The sequence below is a fragment of the Podarcis vaucheri genome (genome assembly GCF_965113315.1).
Source record: "Podarcis vaucheri genome assembly, chromosome: 1".
In the NCBI taxonomy this organism is placed as follows: Eukaryota; Metazoa; Chordata; class Lepidosauria; order Squamata; family Lacertidae; genus Podarcis; species Podarcis vaucheri.
In genome coordinates this window covers 80,993,677-81,015,697 of record NC_138759.1, presented here as the reverse complement: position 1 = coordinate 81,015,697, position 22,021 = coordinate 80,993,677, and the positions used below count along the sequence as shown (strand labels likewise).

Below are 22,021 nucleotides of genomic sequence, written 5' to 3'. Positions count from 1 at the left end.
GCCCAAGTTCAGTGACTGGATACCTAAATCCACAGGGAGAAAGCAGTTCCTTGACAGTGGAGTGAAATGGCACAGTAATGGACTTCACCCTGTTGTCTAATGGAATACAGTGGTACCTCTGTTTGCAAACGGGATCTGTTCCGGAGGCCCGTTCGCAACATGAAAAGAGCGCAACCTGCAGCGGCGTGTTTGTGCATGCGCGGGTTGCAATTTGCCGCTTCTGCGCATGACGTCATTTTGCGCGCATGCGCGAGCGGTGAAACCCGGAAGTAACCCTTTCCGCTACTTCCGGGTCGCTGTGGGAAGTAACCTGAAAGAACGTAACATGAAGTGGACGTAACATGAGGTATGACTGTAGTTCTAGCTTTCTAGCTCTGACGCTATATAAAAGCTTCATTAAGCACAAAACTTTGGCATCAGTTTGGAGGGAAACCAAAATTCTGGGGTTATAAGTTAATGAAGCTGCTATAAAATACATAGCTTTCTAATGTCTCATGTACTAAAGTCTTCAGAAGGGCTAGATGTTCAGTATGGATCAGGGGCATGTTGGGTTAAAAGATAGCCATCATTGTTGGTAGCAGAATTGTAATCAATATACATATTTACATATATTAACAGAGATTGGACATTTTGCTTCTTACAGATATGAAATCTGTTCTGTTTCATATTCCTGACTGTGTGCTTTTTTTTTGCATGTTGTGTTTTGTTACAGGTAGGTAAAAAATAACTAATACTGCTATTAGCAGGAACTACTTTAAATCATTTTTACTTGATACTGCAACACATATTGAATTGCTCCTTTGATCAGTTGAGGCCGTGGAATAGTTACATCCATTCCTTCTGAGAACACATTGTGCTATTTCCCCCTGAAGCATATTGGTATGACTACAGAGGAAATCATTCAGATGTAGCACAGATGCTGTTGGCATTGAGAACTTGGGAGAACTATGCTAAGTGGAGAGATTGTCTCAAGCCGTGTGTGTGTGTGTGTGTGTGTGTGTGTGTGTGTGTAAATCTTTACTCTTCCTTTAGCAAAGCCTGGCCAAGGGTACTTTGCCAAATGACACGCCGGCAACCCAAATAAAAGCTTCCTCATTTTTTCGTTTGCGTAATTTTGTATAGCTTTTGCTTTCCCTGCAGTAGTGATCTGCATTCCCCCCCCCTACATAAACGCACATGCTCTGTAGTGCCGTGCCCTTTCACCCACTTTTCTGAGCAAACATGTGACTGCTTTAGAAATGTGGAGGCGGGGAAAAGTGCTGTACAGCAGACTATTTTAAAAATCTCATTTAGAAAGCAGGAGAATAATCTTAAAAGAGAAATGATAGTTCAGGGTTTCTTTAATACTCAGCTGTCTGCTTATAATACTAAATCATATTTTGTTATTTAAGGGAGGGAAACTAATTTTGCCACAAACTCATGTAAGTGAAGTGTTAGTGACACTGCTAGGGCTGAAGGCTTATCCATACTTACCTTTGCCCTGTACAGTACTTTCCAGGCATAAGTCTGTGCTTTAAAGCTATGTGTCTGAGCGGGTTCTTTTTTCCACCCTGGAGCTTCCCCTGCAAGAACCCACTCTTTAAAGCTGAAGCACAACAAACAACAATTTGGGTTTTGCACAGATTGCCATTTGCTCCGATTCAGTGGTAAAGAGTGGGTTTTCTCTAGGAAAGCTACAGAGCACAGTGTGGATAAGCCCACTGCCATATCCTTTAAGTTTCATATGTTTTAGGCTTCATCAGAGTAGCATTTTGACCTCTCATATTTGTCCATGAGTGCAGAACAGTGGTTCCCAATTTGCGAAGTACTGCGGATGCCCTGTTTTTCAAAAGCCAAGCTATGGACTCCCTACTTGTGAGAATTTTGATATCTCTGTAGTAGTTTTCGTTATGTAAATGGTGCAGTGGAACCCCTGGGTGGGTTACGTAAAATCCCTGGGGGTCCGTGGACCTTCAGTTGATAATAACTGGTGCAGAGAAATAATACAGTAGTACCTCGGGTTACATACGCTTCAGGTTACAGACTCCGCTAACCCAGAAATAGTACCTCGGGTTAAGAACTTTGCTTCAGGATGAGAACAGAAATCGTGCAGCGGCGGCGCAGCAGCAGCAGGAGGCCCCGTTAGCTAAAGTGGTGCTTCAGGTTAAGAACAGTTTCAGGTTAAGAACTTACCTCCGGAAAGAATTAAGTTCTTAACCCGAGGAACCACTGTATTGAGTGAGCATTTTCTTTGGGAATTCATGTGGTGGAAAGGAAAAAGCATTCAGTTTTAAAATTTAGAGGGGCGGGGGGAGAAAGCTAGTTTTCAACATCAGTGTCTGAGACCCTAGTTTTCTCTTTACGTGAAATACAGTTAACTCTAATTTTCATGCAACTATTCATATATCTTGCCTAGAATTTATTGCTGAAGAAGTTAGAAATGAGAATCAAACCAGCCACTAAGAACACAGGAAGCTGCTTCATAGCAGATCAGAATATTTGCCCATCTAGAGCAATTTTGCCTACTCAGGAAGCAGCTCTTGAAGATTTTGGACAGACGTTTTGCAATCAACTGCTACTGGATAATTTTAACTGGAGATCCTAGTTTTGCATGCAAAGCCACAAGCTCTGCTACAAAGCTTTGGGCACTCCTCCACCGGGGAAGGAAGCAGCTCTCATTCTGCCAGTGAACAGTAATGTTGTCACAGACCTTGTTAAGGGCCTGATGTAGAAATGGAAACTTCCATTTAAACTTGTATCATGCTTGACTACTGCAAAGAATGTTGAAGTTCTGTATTCATTATAAGAGCAGGTGTTTGCTCCCCAACTATTTTTCATTTGTTTCATTTGCCCAGTGGCATATACCTGCGCTTCCAGGGTTAACACTGACAGCAAATATGATAAAGTTGTCCTCTGCACGGTCATTTCATTCTTGTGTCTTCCTTTTAAACCCAATCTTCCCTTAATCCTCTGTCACTCTTTCCTGGCTATATACTAGTCCCATCCCCAATCTGTGACTTTGTCTGTGGCTAATGTTGCATCGCTACATGAAGATCAGCTTTATCTACGGACATTTGTTTTAAAGAAAGCTGTAGGTTAGTTGTGGGAAGCCTTTAGCACATGTTGTTGGACTACAACTCCCAATGTGCCTCACCACTGGCCATACTGAGTGGGTCTGTGATAGGGAGCTGGAAGTCCAAAATCATCTAGAGGCCTACAGGTTTCCTTACCCCTGCTGCTTTAGGTCATAGTGTACCAAAGAAGAGAATGAGATATAAATCAGGTAGCCCCTCCTCAGCCATGAATGTGCTTATGGATTTTGACAAGCAGCTATCTTTTCAGCAGCTTACAATATATCATCGAAACGTTTACGCTTTATTCTCCTATGTGAGGAACCCAGTTTCTTTCCACTATGCAAGATTTACCGGTACATAGCAATTCCAATGCTGATTCAGCCATCAGTCCTGCCCGAAGGGCTGTTGGCCTCATCAAAATATATTTTAAAGCATTGTATTCAATTAAATGTTCATTTATCTCTTTTTAAAAAAAGAGTATTCATTTTTATTGTGGCAAAACTTAATCCAGTTATGGTTTGGATGGATTGGGAAATGGGGAGAGAGGAGCTGGGCTGTTGTTGGGCAGTGAACCAAATTGCCAAATTTGCTCTAAAAGAACTCTGCTTGTTAATGGAAGTGGATGGAAGTGGATGTATTCGTTACACTGGAGTAGTAGGGTGCTAAATCTGTATATGAAAAACAGTTGCTTAAAAGCTTTACTTGAAATCTTTCCTGTGGGTTTATGACCATCAATAATATCTTGGTTCTGGCAAGCAATGTCTGGCTTCACTATAGCACTTGTTCTTAATGAGAGAACATGATTACTCCAGAGCACAGACTTGTTGTCAGTTGCCTTGTTGAAGTTATTGTGGGCTCTCATGTGTGATGAGGCATATCTAGGCTAAGATATGACTGAGTCTTTTGGCCACACACATAACCGAGCTGTGAAAGGTGGAAAATTTACCATTAACTATGGCTTACTATCTTGGTCTGCTCCAAATCTGTTAAATCAAAGTTTCCAAGTTCCAACAAAACTGGAAACTTTAGTTAATGGTAGACTAGCCAACATTTTTGCTTACATGTACAAGGGCTGTGTGCATGACCAAAAGGCTCACCCATAGTTTGGCTTACTGGTGGAGGTATAAATGACTGAATGCTGCCTAATGATGTGGACTGGAGTAGCACTCAAGCAGTATTTGATACCTTCAGTAAACAAAGATGATGATTACTCGCCTTTACAAATTTGCAGTAGATATCATATTCTTGGCTTCTAATTCTCTCATGCAAATTAAGTAGCTACTAATAAACATTTGTTTGTTCTTCTGTTTGCCAGGTAAATTCTAAAAATGGCGGAAGCCCACCAGGCAGTTGCTTTTCAGTTTACTGTAACCCCAGATGGAATTGATCTGCGTATGAGCCATGAAGCTCTCAGGCAGATCTATCTATCTGGTCTCTACTCATGGAAGAAGAAATTCATCAGATTCAAGGTAACTCATATTGCAGATCTGAAACTATACTTGGGACTGAGGCATATATTATGCAGCAAACAAGGGTTTCTGAATATCCAATTTTCCATTTTAGCACTAGTTTTGGCTGATGTGTGTATGTACACCACACCTGTCCATTTCCCCCCTCCTGGCTGTAATCCCTCCTGGCTACTTTTCTTTTGGGTTATATTTAAAGACCAAAACAAAGTCTGGCCAGAGCAGCATCAGAGTAGAGGTGTGGTTAAGCAACACTCTGCTGCTTGCCAAGTCTTCCTCCTCCTGGGTTAACTAGCAACCACATGTTTCAGAAATGTGGGAACCAGATAGTGTGAATCTTACTCTGAAATGTTGAAATAGATTTAGTGAAAACCCATGAAATGTTCCCCTCACTTTCTTTACTTTCACTTCATCTGAACTGCCTACTGCCATGGAAAAGTAGACCCTTAAGAAAGTGATGCATTGTATCGGGTGTTGATCTTGGACCAGGCAGACCTGGGTTCAAATCCCCGCTTAGATATAAAGCTCATTTGACTCATCTGGTATTTCTCACTAGTGCTATATGAGCAAGAGAAGGAAATGAAAGGGCTTTCCTGTATGCCATCTGATTGCCAGATACAGTTATCTGGCAATCCAGGAACTTTTCCCCTTTGTTAGGGCCTGCCTTTCTATGCTAGGAGATAGTCCAGGTGAGGAAAACATCCATCATAAGGGCCTATCATAGTTGTGGGCATGTATCGCCCTACCCCTTCCCGGTTTGGTGGGTGCAGTTTGGAGGGCTCTGTGCTGGTTTTTAGCTTCCCAAATATTGCCATCTTTACACTATTGCCATATTTACCAGTCTCTAATACATTTTAAAAAGAAGTTCATCCGCACGTCATTCTTGCTAATTATACCTAACAGTGTTCCATAAAGAACACTGAGTTAGTCTCCCTTGAGTTCGTCTGCATTCGCATGGCTATGTTCACTAAATATGTCTGGGAAGTGTTAAATGGGTGCATTGGAATCCAGAAAATTAAAGTATAATATTCTTGTGACTCAGTAGGGCTCTTTTTATGTTCTTGCCTTTCCAGAATGGCATCATCACAGGAGTCTATCCTGCTAGTCCATCCAGCTGGCTTATTGTAGTAGTAGGAGTTATGTCAACAATGTATGCCAAAATAGATCCTTCATTGGGACTAATAGCTAAAATCAACCAGACCCTTGATACGACGTAAGTAAACTCTCCCTTTGCATTGAATAGATTTTTCTGGTTAGTGTTAATGATGGGTAGTGCGTCACTTCTCAGCTTGGCTCAAGAGTACAGTGAGATAATAATGATAGAGTAGAATCCTATCTTGTCCCCCCCCCCCTTTATATGCTTACCTTGCAGTTGCTGCTCTATTAACAGTGTTGGGGAGTGAGAAGAGTTAAGTGTCTCTATATCCTTATGTAGAGACAAGTACACGGTGCACCAAGCTATTCTGGGTCTATGGACCACAATATAGCTCTCTCTATGTGTGCGTGTGCATTAAGAAATCACAAAGAGCTCTGAGAAATTTCATTTCTTGGCATGAGGAATGAGGAAGAAATTTGATCCAGTTCACATTTAATTTGTGCTTTCTTAGAAAAAAAAAATGCAAGAACTGAAACACAGCCATCCTTTAGATCTACAGCCATGAAACAGTGTACCTGCCCTGACATGTGTACCTCTTCTGAAACAGTGGCTGCAGGTGGGGGGTGGGGTTGAAACATGCTAATAAGGCATTTACCATGGTAGTATTGGCAGCTTCCTCTTCCCCCACTCTTACAATTTTAAAAAGGCTGCCACCAGCACTAGCCAAGGGTAATTGACCACCCCGCAAATACACTAGTCTCACATTCTAAGGGCATTAGGGGGACCATGATGGCTGGGGCTCTGTTATAGCCACCACTGCTATAAATGTTGTTTTTTAAACAGTAAAAGAAAAGGGGAGGCTGCCATAATAAGTATATTCCTCCTAATCATTTGTGTCATTTTGGGGGCCTAGCCTGAAAATAATCAAACACGCCACCCCCTCAAACATGCTGCCTTGGTGAATTTGGGGATCTATTTCAGCACAGTCCTAATGTTCAGAATGATCTCTTCTTACTAACAGTGGCTTACTTTGGTATGCTTCACTCTTTTACATTTGTCCAGAATTCTTGGAGTAACAGATGCTCTCTCTCTCCTTTTATTTTTTAACAGAGGCTATATGTCCAACCAAACACAAGGTATTGTCAGTGGGATTCTTTTTGGGACGGGGCTCTGGGTGGCCCTCATTTTCTCCATGCGCTACACGCTAAAGATGCTGCTTTCCTACCATGGGTGGATGTTTGCTGAACATGGCAAACTTTCCACAGGAACCAAGATATGGATGGTAAGAGATTTTTATCTCTCTATATTTTGGAATATGTAGTGGATGTGACACTTATTTGATTATATCTGCCATTAGTAAGTTAGTTTTCAGGGGCGCAGCTTCAATATTTTTCTTCCCAGTTCCTTCTTATTACTGCCCCTTAATGTTTTAATGGAAACCAAGGAATGCCACTGAGGTGCTGCTGCTTATTCTTCAAAGATTTCCCTTTGGTTACACTTTGTGAACTGGCAGAATAGCCCTCCACTTGGGTGAAGCTTGGCTACCCTTGACTGCAATATTTGAATAGCTAAATGTTCAACACAATTAGCCTTCCCAAAGGACCACAGTGTGACTAGTTTCTCTCGGTAGTGGAACACAAGCCTTGGTAAAAGGACCTCAAGCCAAATTCCACTTCTGTCAGGAACTTGCAGCTTCCTCAGTGTTACAGGGAGGTGGGTGGCGGCTTACCATTCTTCCCTTATTTTGAAGAAAGCATGAGGAGAATGTGTCGGGTGGTGTTGGGGAAGTAGCTGGGAGGAAATACTCCCCCCCCCCTTGTGTAGCCTTGCAGCATAAATAGTCTAATGTATCCTGTTGGTAAACAGGTCTTACCAACAATGTGGTCTTGTGGTCATTACATCCTGTCCCTTTTATATATTACTTGACTGTAAAAAGGAGTTCAGGGGAAATGATAGATTGTATGTTGAATACTTTTGTGGGAAATAGAAACTGGTTGCAAATTAAATGTCTGATAGTTTTCTTCAGATAGGATCCCAAGAGCTTTCTCATTTGAATACAGGTTCTATCTGAAGGGTAAGGCTTTAGAGTATTGTGTCAAGCCTGGCTTGGTGTTTTCATTGGCTGGAATTTTTGGCATGTTCTACAAATTCAATACTTAAAAGACCAGTTTTTCTTATAATGCTAAGCTTGGGCAGTGTGAATAGTTATGACTAATCTGTTTTGCTGTCTTGATTTTTACTCCTGGACAGTGGCAGGAAGCTGTTTATTATAACTAAAATGGCAAGTGTTCTAAGAAATATAACTAATATTGCTTCTCTTCTCCCAGGACTAAAATTCTCAGATATTTGGGATATTTTAACCTAACTGGCTTACTCACTAGGTTGTAGCATTCTATTTCACTACAACACCATTGACCAGTCTAGCTTTTTCCCCAAGTTTCTTTCCTTACTGTAACTTGTTTTCACATTTTTTCTTTATTTCCCTAATTAAAGAACCTTGGGAACAATGATTGATTGTGTCATTATTAATCTGTGCTCGTTGTGTGAACTTCTGTGTTCTGCAAAAGTTTAGAAAATGAAAGTTTAATCCAGCAGCGGTTGGTGCCCACTGGGACTTCTAAGGTGGAAGGCAGGGAGACCAATAGTAGGCAGAGCCAACGCCTGGTGGGGCCAGCTAATAATAGTTTTGTCCCTGTCCTCCTCCCTGCTGAGCAGTACTAAGGCAACGCTGAATCTAAGGAGGAAGTTGATAGCCTTTACCCCCCCCCTGGATTAAGTAAGAATGCATCTGGGTGGAGGCTAGCTGAGAGCAAAGAGAGATTGGTGGAGCAGTGCCTTGTTTGTCCTAATGAACAGTGGAGGTGAAGCGAAGCAGCAGAGCAGATAATTGAAACAGGCAACATAGAATACCAAAATAAGCAAAAAACAGAAAGCCAGATGAACAAAATGGTCTTACTCTAATAAAACACTGAAATAATCTAAAACGAACATAAATACTGCTCTTGACCGACAAATACCAAGCATTAAACACACACCAGCTTCAACTAGTTTCCAAATCCCCAAGCCATCCTCAAATGTATCCTGAGTGCACACTTATAAACACACTTGGACACACACAAAGGCACAGCCTCAGGCTGCAGTTCTGGAAGATATAGGCAGTCCAGTGGAAGGCAGTGGAAAGGACAACATGCTTCAGTGTTGTCTAGATGGTCTACATCTGGTGTACATGCCTCACCCCCTTCAAAAGCTTTAGCTCCCAGGGATGTGGTTGTCCTGTCCTGCACCATGAAACACTTGAGTGTTCTCACTGTTCATGTCCTCCGTCCTTGACAATTTTGCTACCGAAAATATTCCAGTAAAGCAGCCTTCCTCAATTTGGTGGTCTCCAGATGTCTTGGACTACAATTCCCATGAGGTTGGTGGGAGTTGAAGTCCAAAACATCGGAGGCCACCAGGTGGGGAAGGCTGTGATAAAGCAAGAGATGATTAATAGTTCAGTACTGTGCTGTCAAAGTACACAAACCTTACATGAGTTAGTCAGGTCCCTGACCGGAAGGAGATTACAAGGGTAAAGATGAGTTGGGAGGAAAGAATGCAGGGAAATGTTGCTAGGGTTAGCTTGGTATAGTAGGGGATCTGAATTAAGAGGATAAACCAAAAGCCATGTAAAAAAGAACTTCTGCAAGCTTTGAAAGCAGTAGGCTAGCAAGAAATCATGTGTTTTATGGTTACCTTGTACAAAGGAAGTCCAAAGGTTTAGAGTGCACGTTTAGGAAACAAAATATAAATACTTATTTCAACTGTTGCTTTTTTCTGTTTCATTTTCAGACACTAGTGAAGCTTTTCTCGGGTCGTAAACCAATGCTGTACAGTTTCCAGACATCTTTGCCACGTCTTCCTGTTCCTGCTATTAAAGATACCGTAAATAGGGTGTGTATTTTGAACCCACCCCCAAACTTTAATCCAGATGGAATGTTGCCCTTGTTTTCCTTGTCCAGAAACATGCATCAATAAAGATGTAACATGATTTCTAATTAGTTCGGTTCTAGGTTAAGGTATGTCTGTATCCATTCACAACAAACTCAAGAATACTCAAGGGCACACCTTTACTTTATCTTATACCCCTAACGGCAAGATAGTCAGTCTTTACATTTCCATGTCTTTTATCTTCTGTCTGCATTCTGTAATCTTTAAATGGCTTGGAGTCTTGTGATTGTTTTCTTCAGTGGACTTTGTCCTAAGAATTACATTATGAAAATCACCAGTACGTGATGATGAAAGGAGACCATGATAACAATTTTAAAAGTGCAATTTTTTTCCAAACGAAATAACCCCCCCCCCCAGCATATAGCATATTATATTCTTTCAAGAGTCTATCACATTTTGCTAGAATATGAGTGCAAATTTCAGCACACAAAATTTATTACATGGTGAAATGGGCCCAGTTGGAGAAAACATACTGAAACATCTCCGATAATATCTCTGGGAATTTGGTCACAAGTTATCTTTTATATATGGACAGTGTAAGGAATTACTATAAGATCTTGTTTAAATGTTGTCATTCTGAAAATGATAAGTAATACAAACATATTCAAATTTCTGGCAATATCATGAAGAGAGAGGTTTTTGTTTGTTTTAACCGTTTGTGGGAATTGTTCAGAGGTATATTCATGGATTCCTAAACTCCAGTTTAGTACATGGAGAAGGTGTATTGGGTCAAAACACTTCCTCCTTTCCCTTCTATTGTCTTCTTTCGTCAAGACACTATTCCTGGCTAGCTTAACTATAGTTCCCCTTTACAAGAGAAATGAGAAACTGATTTAATGTCAGTTTACTACCCAAGATCTTAAACAATTGTTTTAACATGGCTGGAACAGTTTCAGATATAACAACGAATGATAGTTTAAGCCCACCAGGATCAGCATGCTGATAGAGATGATGAGCTCAACACGCACTCCAGACTTGCATTAAAGAGTTTTGCAATGCAGGAATATACATTGAAACTGGGCTAGAGAACTGATCTCTTTCATTGCTGCTGGGAGAATGGTTCACGCTAAATTTTGGAGGCAAATGGAAGTGCTGATAACTAAAGAGTAACTGTGCAAGTTGTGGTGCTGTGCTTCTATAGTAAAATGAAATTTGTATGTGTGGAAGAACTAAAAAACTGAAAACATGTTTAATAGCTAGAGACCGGCTAATTTTCCATAAGCTTTAAAATGTGATTTGATAGCTTACAAGCTAGAGCTCAGTTAATGGGTTAGTTTCTCTCATTTCCTTTCCCATATATGTAATTCCTCTTCCACTCTTCCAGCTTTTTCTCACTTCTTCTTTTTCCTCTCCTCTCCTCTGTCAGCTGTGCTGCTATTTCCTCCTCTCCAGTCTGTTCCTGCTCTGTCTTCACTTCATTCCTTCCCCTATTGCCTCATTTGTTTCTTTATCTCCCCGCATACCCTGTTCTTTTTTCCTACTTTTGTCATGCCTCCTTCCCCTTCCCCCACTAAGCTTTCTCTGCTCTAGACTCTTCCATCTTGTGTCCTTGGCCGTCCGTTCACCTCCCCCACCCCCAGTTTTCCTTTTACCAGCACACACAGCCTCATGCCTGCACAATGGCTGTTGGGGCCCGCCACACGAACCTTGTTTCCACAGTTCTTTGTATGATGAGTCAGGTGCAATTTATGATTCATGTGCAGTTGTGTTAACCTTTGTCAGAGGTGAAGGTTTTCCTCCTTTCACCATAGGGTTTTTTTTGTACTTTTGCAAGCTTCATGTCTCCACAGCACCTGCTAACACTTCCCTCTTATGTGCGTTTGTGTGGTCCTGTTTTTGCTGCACAAACATTGGCACTCTCACCTGACCATCAGAATAGAGAGAATGACACCTTCTAATAAAGAGTCAATTCTTCTAAACAACAACATGATCTGCTTCAGAGATGGCTTACCTGTGGCACTCCAAATGTTGTGGGACTCAAACTCCCATCATCCTTTATCACCTGCCACACTCTCTGGGGCTGATGTGAGCTGGTGTTCCAAACAATGCATGCAAACAATGCCACGGCTTAGCAACTCCATTTGGAAGATCTAGTCAAAACAAAACAACCTACAAAATATTTCCAGATATTTTCTACAAGGTGACGGTAGATGCAAACCCTTTTTAATCGTAGTTTGAATGGAAATATAAGCAACAGATAGTTTGACATTCTTCGAGTCTCTCTTGCTCGCTTATTTTCTTACAGAGACTTGTTTCCATCTTCTTGATGTTGCTCTTGTTAGCTTGTTTCTCAGGTTCCCAGTGATGACTTGCAACAGCATCAACAAATCCTGTAACTAGGGTTTCTCTTGATCATCCCACTGTATCCCATTGGCAGTTGCTGCTGCTCTATTGTAAATTACTGACTTGGTTTTGGTACACCCTTCTGCATTGACACCAGTTCTTCTTATCAATTCCAGTATTTGGAATCAGTTCGACCACTTATGAACGATGAGGAATTTAAAAGGATGGAAGGCCTTGGCAAAGATTTTGCACATAATCTAGGACCAAAGCTACAATGGTACTTGAAACTGAAATCCTGGTGGGCTACAAACTATGTAAGTAAATGAATCGAATGCTTTCATGAAGTCATGCAGTTAAAAGCTTCTCAAATCTTCATTCCTGAATTTTCCAAGGTTCTTTCCTTAAAATAAAAGATAGTTTTAGTTCTAGAAATTCTATTTCTTGTGTTGACTGCAGAGACTGGAGATAGTCAAGACTTCTAAAAGGTTTTTATGGAATATATTTATAGTAATCCCACCATTTTCAGTGAATGGCATAGCACTGTGGCTGGTGCTTTTTTGTGCAAGCATCATTTGTATTCCTGCTGCTAGGAAGGCTGATAACTGTATTAACAGCCTACAGGTATATTGGGTCATAATAAATTACTAGTTTAATCTCATAATGAAGCTTAATTATCTTAAGTTGTTGAACCCTTATGTTAGCCGCCTTTTCCTGCATGGTGAAAATAAACTTGTAAGCCACATGCAAATGCTGAAACTCTTAGGTTCTCCATTTGACTCTAGGCAAAACTGCCTGTTTGTTCTTGCACATGTCTCAAATGTTGTTTCTACAGCTCAGGGCTGATGTGGCAAACCAGTTTGGCATTGCACAATGCTACTGATTCACAGATGCTTCTCTGGTTAATCAGATCCTTAACTCTGCCTTAGCCAGTTGCACCAAGCATCAGGTACCTAGAAGCTACTTGATATTGGGAGTAGGCTAGTTGAACAACTCAGTTAATTCTGGTGAGAATCAGAATCAGAAGAATCTTTATTTGCATCAGCCACTAGCCATAGCAATAAAATAAAATAAAATAAAATAAAATGTACTGAAGATAGAGGTTAAAAACTTAACTAGACAAAATACATTTTGGACGTTTACATCAATAATAAAATAGTACAGTGGTACCCCGCAAAACGAACGCCTCGCGAGACGAAAAACTCGCAAAACGGAAAACTCGCAAAACGAAAGGTTTTTTCGTTTTCGAGTTGCCTCGCAAGACGAATTTCCCTATGGGCTTGCTTCACAAAACGAAGCTTGCCCCGGGGACAGCGGGTCTTCTCTTTTGAAGCAAGGGGCTGCGGGGAGAAGCGATCTTCTCCCCGCAGCCCCCGGACCTCTTTTGAAGCAAGGGGCTGCGGGGAGATCGCTTCTCCCGGTGCTCCGAAGCCGGGCGGCGGGCAGGGAACACCTTCTGAAGGCAGGCGGGGGGCGAAAGTCTTTGCTCCCCCCTGCCTGCCTGTCCCGGAGGGCTTTTGAAGGCAGGCGGGGGGGAGCAAAGACTTTCGCCCCCCGCCCGCCTTCAGAAGAGGTCCAGGACCTCTTCTGAAGGCTGGCGGGGGGCAAAAGTCTTTGTCCCCCCTGCCTGCCTTCCCAGGGGCTTTTAAATCGCCCCGGACAGCGGAGAAGTCCTCCGCTGTCCCGGGGCGATTTTAAAATGCCGCCCGCCAGCATTTTAAGATCGCCCGGACAGCGGAGAAGTCCTCCGCTGTCCCGGGGTTTTTTAAAATGCTGGGCTGGGTGGGAAGAAAAGCCCCGGACCTGGTCTGAAGGCGGTTTCCCTAGGAACGCATTAATTGATTTTCAATGCATTCCTATGGGAAACCGTGCATCGCAAGACGAAAAACTCGCAAGACGAAGAGACTTGCGGAACGAATTAATTTTGTCTTGCGAGGCACCACTGTATATCTTATTCTAATTGCCCCCACTAAAAACCTTGCAGTTTTTGCTGTCACTTAATCATCTTGAGCTGCTAAAAGAAAGGAAACAGTAGCAATGCTTGAGTGACCTGGCATGGACAATAATAGAGGGGCAATCACCTCACTCCTCAAATCTTTATAAAGAGTGCAAGCCAGAGGCACATGAGCCACTGACTCAACACTGCCATCTCCACATGGACATAACCATTTTTCCAGTGGAATGTTTTGAAATCGACCTTCAATAATTTGTACCAACATTACTATTGAGATCTTTCTAAAGAAGAACTCCATTTCGTTATTGAATATCAGAGAAATTGCCCTTCAGATGCTCTTGATAATTTTTTGTTTCGCTCTCTAGCAAAAGTAGAAAATAATACTGAGAGAGCCAGTGTGGTGTAGTGGTTGAGAGCGGTAGTCTCGTAATCTGGGGAACTGGGTTCGCGTCTCTGCTCCTCCACATGCAGCTGCTGGGTGACCTTGGGCCAGTCACACTTCTCTGAAGTCTCTCAGCCCCATTCACCCCACAGAGTGTTTGTTGTGGGGGAGGAAGGGAAAGGAGAATGTTAGCCGCTTTGAGACTCCTTAAAGGGAGTGTAAGGCGGGATATCAAATCCAAACTCCTCCTCCTCTTCTTCTTCTTCTTCTTCTTCTTCTTCTTCTTCTATTCAGTTTTTATTTTCAGAATTAAAGTGTATCCAGGTGTTTAGAGTATTGATGTCCCAGTAACTGGGGCACTTTGTTTTACTTGGTGAATGTCACTGATTAATTCACTTTTCTTATAGGTTAGTGACTGGTGGGAAGAATACATTTACCTCCGAGGCCGTGGACCAATTATGGTGAACAGTAATTATTTTGCAATGGTGAGTAAATGGTACAGTTTTGAAGGCGTCATCATTTCTCCCACAGAGCCACTTCCTTTAGGGCTGAGATGGGAAACCTGATGCCCTCCAGTTGTTGCTGGACTACAACTCCCACCATCCCTGATTATTGTCATGGTGGGGCTGATGGGAGCTGTATTCCCAACAGCAACTGGAAGGCCGTAGGTTCTTCTCTGTGGGCATGTAATTTAGCTGGCATAACATCCTAAATTGTACACCAAGTCACATGCCAGTTGCCTGAACTGAAGCAACTCACGTTTGGGGTTGCTTCATTATCCATAATCTTCCCAGCATGTGCACTAAGATAGAACTTCTGTTGCAATGTAGCATTAGATTCTGGTATGACTAAGAGGCTGTTTTGGGGAGGGTATTTTTTTCTGCATGTCTGGGGAGTCCCCCTGCACAGGTCAAAAATCGCTTCCTCGTCTATGAGATGTAAGGTCATCAAGTTTGCTGTTAGAGAAAACGGTATGAAATGGTGCAATTTAGAGTCCTCCAGTTTAAGGTGCCAGCCATGCCCCCTTTCAGAATATGCCATTCCACTCCTTGATCCCAATTTTCCATTTCCCCAACCCCAGCCCACCAGATGCTTTGTTCTGTGACTACAAAGCACACTCAGCCGACAGTGAGCTCTTTTGGGATTCCGTCTCTTAGGATTTTTTCGTTTTCAGTTTTGCTAACCAAAGCGTTTTGCAAGCCATTCCACAATGGTCAATCAGTATTCCATGTCCATCCTCATTTGGCTTGGGTGTTTGTTTGTTTGTTTGTTTGTTTGTTTGTTTGTTTTGAAAGAGAGGGTTATCCTGTTAAGTTGTGTTTTTAATTATATGTCATCTGCTGATAGCTCCTTCTTGTTCATGTATGTTTTGACTACATAAATTCAGGAACTCTCCCTGAGGACTGGAAATAGAATACTAGATATTGCCCTGTTTGCATGTCACACTAAGCCAAACTGTGGTAAGAGTGAGCCCCAGGCATGGGGATCTCGACCTCTTCCCTCCTGCCTAGTCATTTCGCTGCTGTACCACATTGAACTAAGCCTTGGTTCAGCTTAACGTGTTAGGCTTGCAGTATGGCTTTCCTGGACAAACCATGGTTACAGCTTGTGTTTAGTCTGGATAGAGCAAAGCCATGAGCCCATCTTTGGACACCTATAGCTTAACTCCATGCATCTCAGCCGCAAAATTACCAGGGTGGAGTGAAGCAACTCCCATCTCATCTCTGGGAGCACACATGCTCACACATTCACACTAAGCCATGGTTTGCCTTAGCGTGATGTGCAAACCAAGTTGGTGTCTTGATTAATGAGGTGGAAGATGTTGTCTGAAGATGACTTTCAGTGAATGTCATACTGACCTGCAGCTCTACATGCACTTTGGTGCAACAGAAGTCAAGTAATATATTCTTTATTACATTTGAATAAGACAGTGACTACTAGCAAAGGCCTAACAAAAGTAGAAGCTTGTGTGCAGCTGGTGCTGTTGTGTTGTGTGAACTATATATAAATGAAAATAAATACATGTGAAGCTTTCCTTTCAACGGTGAGCAGTAGGGTTGTGTGCATTTGTGATAACATTTGTGTTCTTCAGTACATACGGCTCTGCTAACATTCATCCCTGTCCATTCTCTTTATCCTTTAGGATTTCCTCTATTTTACTCCTACCAGTATACAGGCAGCTAGAGCTGGCAATGCTATCCATTCCATACTGCTATACAGAAGAAAACTGGACAGACAACAAATCCAGCCAGTATGTACATTAAAAAAATAATAATAGTCACACGTTTGGGTCTGATGGATATAAGAAAAGCCTCATTACTTGCTTAAAAGTAACTCAGAGGAGGAATGAAGCCTCCTACTTTCAAATGTAAGACATGATTTGTCCACCACAGTTAAATGTGCATCCCATAGCAAGCAAGTGAAACCATGAGGTTGTTGAATTGCTGGGGAACAAATTGATGCAAATGAAAATTGGTTTAAAGGGCAAGCCAGTGGGGATCCCTTGGCTAGGGTCCCACTCTTCTTCTTTGGACTCAACACAGCTTCTAATGCTGCCTAGCTGATATCAATAGAATTCCCATCTAGGCCTCATGGGGGCATGGGTACAGAACTTTGGGAGGGGTTCTAATATGTTCATTCAATACTCCTATTCATTATTACAAGCCATAGGGCACCCTCCCCCTGTTCTCACAGCAGATATGGAGAATTCTGTCCTGTGCATGGAGCAGGGCCACTTGAAAAGTGGACTACTTTCAAGTTTCCATGAACAGTCTATATAAGGAAAGCTACTCTTCCTGTTCAGTTTCTATATTTCTTTGTAGGAGGCATTTTAGTGGCACCTCTTAGTGGCACCTGGGGCCAGGAAACTGAATCTTTACTGTATTACAGGTACAGATAAAGTCTATTAAAAGAGATTTGAAAATGATCTCAGATTTTGGAAATGATGACATTTAAAGGATTACAAAAAACCTTAGTGGCAGCCCTCATTTTGATTGATATGAACACAATGCAGCATAATGTTGGAGGGTGCAGAAAAGGGATAAATTTTGGAATGTATATGGCAGCTTAAGAGCAATTGGAAGAACTTCTGCAGACTCTACCATTGGCAGACGAGAGAGAGGTCTAGGGAGAAAATAATAATAAAAGGGATTTTGGAAGCTGGCATACTGAAAATGCACAAGCATAAAGCCTCCTGCAGGGAAATTGCATGTGTGTACATGCAGTGTACTGCCAACCTAGCAGTTCGAAAGCAGGTCAAAGTGCAAGTAGATAAATAGGTACCACTCTGGTGGGAAGGTAAACGGCGTTTCCGTGCGCTGCTCTGGTTCGCCAGAAGCGGCTTAGTCATGCTGGCCACATGACCCGGAAGCTGTATACAGGCTCTCTCAGCCAGTAAAGCGAGATGAGTGCTGCTACCCCAGAGTCGTCCGTGACTGGACCTAACGGTCAGGGGTCGCTTTACCTTTACATGCCGTGGAATATACATATTAATTGATGAAGGTTGGTGAGCCACAATTTCCTCTTGTGGAAATGAGATGTGAAGTGGCCCCAAGGATCCACAAATCTTCTGGCATTCTTTCTGATTCACACGTGTTTTTTTCTTCACGTGCTTAACTCCATTTGTGAAACGCAATCATAACACTCGTTTGCGGCATAGATTCTTCTGATGGGATCCACGGTTCCACTCTGCTCAGCACAATGGGAGAGGATGTTTAATACATCCCGTATTCCTGGAGAGGAAACAGGTAAGCTGAATCAGCTGAAGAAAAGGAACATCAAAGAATTGAAATACTTCCAGAATTTCTTCTTGAGTATACCATTCTAATAACAAACATTCATATTTGCAGTGTGTGCAGCCCAAGGAGAATGGAGTGACTTGTACACTTGAAATATGTGGCAGCCGTTGATAAAATCCTGATCCACATTTCAAATACCTTGCTGGTTCACCTTGTATGATTATGTGCTGTCCCTGTTCTTTCTCTTTAAAGAAATATAAATAAAGGTGCTCCCGGGAAATGATTTGCTACCCGGTATGGGTTCTTTGACTTTCCTTTTTTCCTTTCAGCTTATGATTTACAATGCCATCCCAATGTGCTCTTCTCAGTATGAACGTTTGTTCAACACTTGCCGTTTACCAGGCACAGAGACAGGTACAGTGTTAGTCCTGTCAATCCTGTCAATGTTTTTGCCTCCCCACTTTTGCATCCTAATCTTCTATGTATGTAGCAGATAACTTAAGCCTACAACATTTGCATATCTTGTGAGGCTGTGTGATTTTTCCATCAGAGAAATCACCATAATTTGCATTATAATATGCTAATAAGATCCAGTTCTTAAAAGTTATGAACCATTTCAGTGTTGTGCAAACGCACTACTAAGTACATTGAGGCGTATTATAATGAATGATGAAAGTTGGTACAGGAATCTGTTCCCATTTGCTGTCACTTCCTAGAACTGTTTGTGTGTGTGTGTTCCTGAACAGGTGTTGAATCATTTAAATGTATTTTTTGGTTTGTATATCACATTTCTATGCCTCTTCTGTGTTGCCAAAACTAAATTCAAAGTGGTATACTGTACTTCATAAATCATGATAAAAATGATGATATAAAAATACTTCTTAAAAAGCAATAAAAACCTCACAAATGCACTTTTAAAAATCTGGTCCTAAATATATTAGCATAATATCAATTCAAGAAACCTTCAGCTGTGACTAAAAAGCCCTCTTAAAGAGTCAGGCTTTAACCAGCCACCAAACAATGAGAGAAGTGGCTAGGTGAGCTTCTAATCAAAATACATCCTAGAGTGTAGGTACTACCACAGAGAAAGCCTTGGAACTCTATGCTCCATTTTTGTGAAAGGTGGACTAACACCTCTCCCCATAGATTTTAAGAGAGCAGATTTTCATGAAGCCGATGAATACCTTTCACATGGCGTGTTAAAATTGGCTTGCAGGAATGGGGTGAAGGGTCAGTATGTGAAGTCACCCCAAACAGGGAATGCATTCTTAAAATATTTTTTCTAATGAACTTGTTTTCTACTGATAAAATTGTGTTGGTCAAGAACAAAATAGTTCTTGATGCTGAGAGATTGGTGCCATTCCCCCCCCCCCAGTGCTGCACATGCTGGGTCACAATTAGGGAATAAGGATCACAAAGCAAAGAAGAAAGAAGGATCAACAGCAGAGGATCAACAGTAGAGTAATTCTATTGGTTTGTGCAGAGTAATTCTAATGAGAATATTTCACCATTAGAATTACTCTGCTTTTGTATCTGTTGGTCCTTCTTTCTTCTTTGCTTTGCATGTGGTGAGATCTTTTAGCTGAGCCTCATTACAATGGGAAGCAAATAATCTGAGCACCTCCTCTTTCCCACCCCTTTTATAGACATGCATAGCAGGGCTCCCCTTTATTTTCTGGAAATATTATTTCAGAGCTCTTCATCTGCACAGTTTATCTCAAATAGGGCAAAGGTGGGAGGTAGCCTGTCAAACCAGAGTAAGAAAAGTAGGTAAAGGTGTATTAATTTTAATTTTCTAATGTTAATAAGAAACTGGATCTGCCTTATGATAAATGTAATGTCTTCTAATGTGAAATAATTTAGCTGAGAAAAATGCAGCTTGTGCATAGAAACAGACTCAGATGGTTCATATACTTCCTTGAACTGGACCTTGCAAAAGTGCCATGAAACACTTCATAATGCAGTTATTAATTCAACTGGTAATAAGCCCAACATTTTGCTCATTTTGCCCCGTTTTTAAATAGAATCACAGAAAATAAGCAAACTTTTTTCGAATATGCTCTCAGTTACCTAAAATCACTACTAATGTTCTTGGTAATATTTCTAATTTCATTACTCATTTATCTTAAATCATTGCTCAGCATGCTGTTCTTTTGGTAATGACAAATAGTGATCAAAATTTGACAATGAAGTGCAAATTTCTGGCTTTATTTTGAATGTATTACTTCTACAAAGTAAGCTTTTTCTGTGTGATAGTTAATTCTCCGGTTACTATACTGCATCCTGGTTGAAGGTTTGATATCTGCATCTCTTTTTTTCCATAGCTTGAATTTTCTTGCATTTACATTCCTTGACTGTAAAAAAAACATAGGCTTGCATTCAGTGTACCACTAAGGAGATAGGTTTCATCCCCCTGTGGGAGGGAAATGCCATTGACGCTAGAACAGTGAGTTAGTTGAATACAGCCCATAGAATGTTAAATTATCTTAGGATATGTAGTTTTACCTCCAGTCGTAGTTGGACATATTATCAAGCTCCATATCAAAGTTTGTTAGAGAACACTTGAAAACTTCAGACAGAAAACTATACTGGCTTTGATATGGGGAACAGTTTCCCCATGTGGTCACTTCCATTTACTTTCCATGTAAAAAAGAAAGAAAAAAGAGTGGCAAAGTCACATGAGAGGACTCTCCTTAACCAGTGATTGTTGGAATCATTACTACTATTATTGGGGAATAGCAAGCAGGAATACAGATACAGCTTTGAGTAAAAGTATGGATACGTGTGTTTCTGAATATATATGTTTTCATTGTCAGAATGTCCATAGTACAGTCTACTCAGCTGTCCAAGTGTCCTGATCGGTGCTTGACTGGAATGCGCTGCTGCACCTAACTCCATTCAGCTGCTGAGGTTCCAAAATAGTTAGTTGGATACTATGAGCTATGCAAAAGAAAGCTGCCTGTGCATATAGGAGATTGCAGAGTTTAGAATGACAACTTGGTACAGCACAGTGCTTGTTTTAATATTGGGCATCTTCTTCATGAATATCATCATTCATGAACAAATAGTGTATAGCTGTAAGTCTACGGGCTGCATCCAATGAAGTCATCCCATTCGCACAAGGGCTTATGCTTTTGCAGTGGAGCTTCTCCCTCTCCCTTCATGTTTTCCCCAAATCTGTTCTGTTCCCCAGTCCTCTGGAGCAGATTTTGGGGTGAGCACATGGGGAGCATTGGGAGGCAAAGTGCCATTGCAAAACAGAAGTCCTTCTGTGAATGAGGCTACATCATTGGATGACATCCTAACTCCGTAAATGAATTTAAGATGTGAAATAATGAAATAATGTATGCAGTTTGGAGCTGAGCACTCCATAGATGTTAAGTTTAAACATTACGGAAATCTTTGCTCATTTCCAAACTTTGGGTTGCAATTCTAGACACTATCCAGCATATAAAAGACAGCAAGCACATTGTTGTGTACCATAAGGGATGCTATTACAAAGTATGGCTGTACTATGATGGCAGACTGCTGAAACCCCGGGAGATTGAACAGCAGATGCAGTGGATTCTAGATGACAAATCAGAGCCCCAGCCAGGGGAAGAGAAGTTAGCTGCTCTTACGGCAGGAGACAGGTATGAACTTAAGAGACACCCCAAAACAATTGCCATTCATTTCTCAAAACTGGAAAACAATTTGGGGCTACTTTCAGCTTTAAGAGTCTTTCTGCTTGTTATTGTTGTTGTTGTTATTTAGTCGTGCCCGACTCTTCGTGACCCCCTGGACCAGAGCACGCCAGGCACTCCTGTCTTCCACTGCCTCCCGCAGCTTGGTCAAACACATGTTCGTCTATAGCTGCCTAAATGTTTGCTGACTATCCCTGTTATTATTCTGTATAGTCTGTTCCATATAGTCTTCAAGTGCTTTTGTATTTATACTATTGTAAGATGGACTGACTGACATCTTAGCACAGTGTATCTGGGCTTCTCAAGCTGAGGAGGGTTACAAACAATTTATTAATAGTTGCACTGTAGAATTTGCTGGGTACACCCAGTGATATTTCTTGGGA

The 22,021-nt window shown here is 41.5% G+C and overlaps 1 protein-coding gene across 2 annotated transcripts in view; it reads left to right on the top strand.

The window, feature by feature from the left end:
- The window catches only part of CPT1A (carnitine palmitoyltransferase 1A), a 45,480-nt gene that overhangs the window by 7,856 nt on the left and 15,603 nt on the right, over positions 1-22,021 (top strand). Inside the window, exons 2-10 of one of the 2 annotated variants that reach the window (XM_082191354.1) lie at positions 4,369-4,522; positions 5,593-5,732; positions 6,726-6,897; positions 9,444-9,545; positions 12,062-12,199; positions 14,626-14,703; positions 16,362-16,469; positions 17,877-17,964; positions 21,392-21,587. In XM_082191354.1, coding sequence (XP_082047480.1) covers positions 4,382-4,522; positions 5,593-5,732; positions 6,726-6,897; positions 9,444-9,545; positions 12,062-12,199; positions 14,626-14,703; positions 16,362-16,469; positions 17,877-17,964; positions 21,392-21,587 — 1,163 coding nt within the window. In that variant the 5' untranslated portion in view covers positions 4,369-4,381. Of the gene's footprint in view, positions 1-4,368; positions 4,523-5,592; positions 5,733-6,725; positions 6,898-9,443; positions 9,546-12,061; positions 12,200-14,625; positions 14,704-16,361; positions 16,470-17,876; positions 17,965-18,284; positions 18,370-21,391; positions 21,588-22,021 lie in introns of both variants that reach the window. The other variant, XM_082191355.1, reaches the window with a different exon arrangement.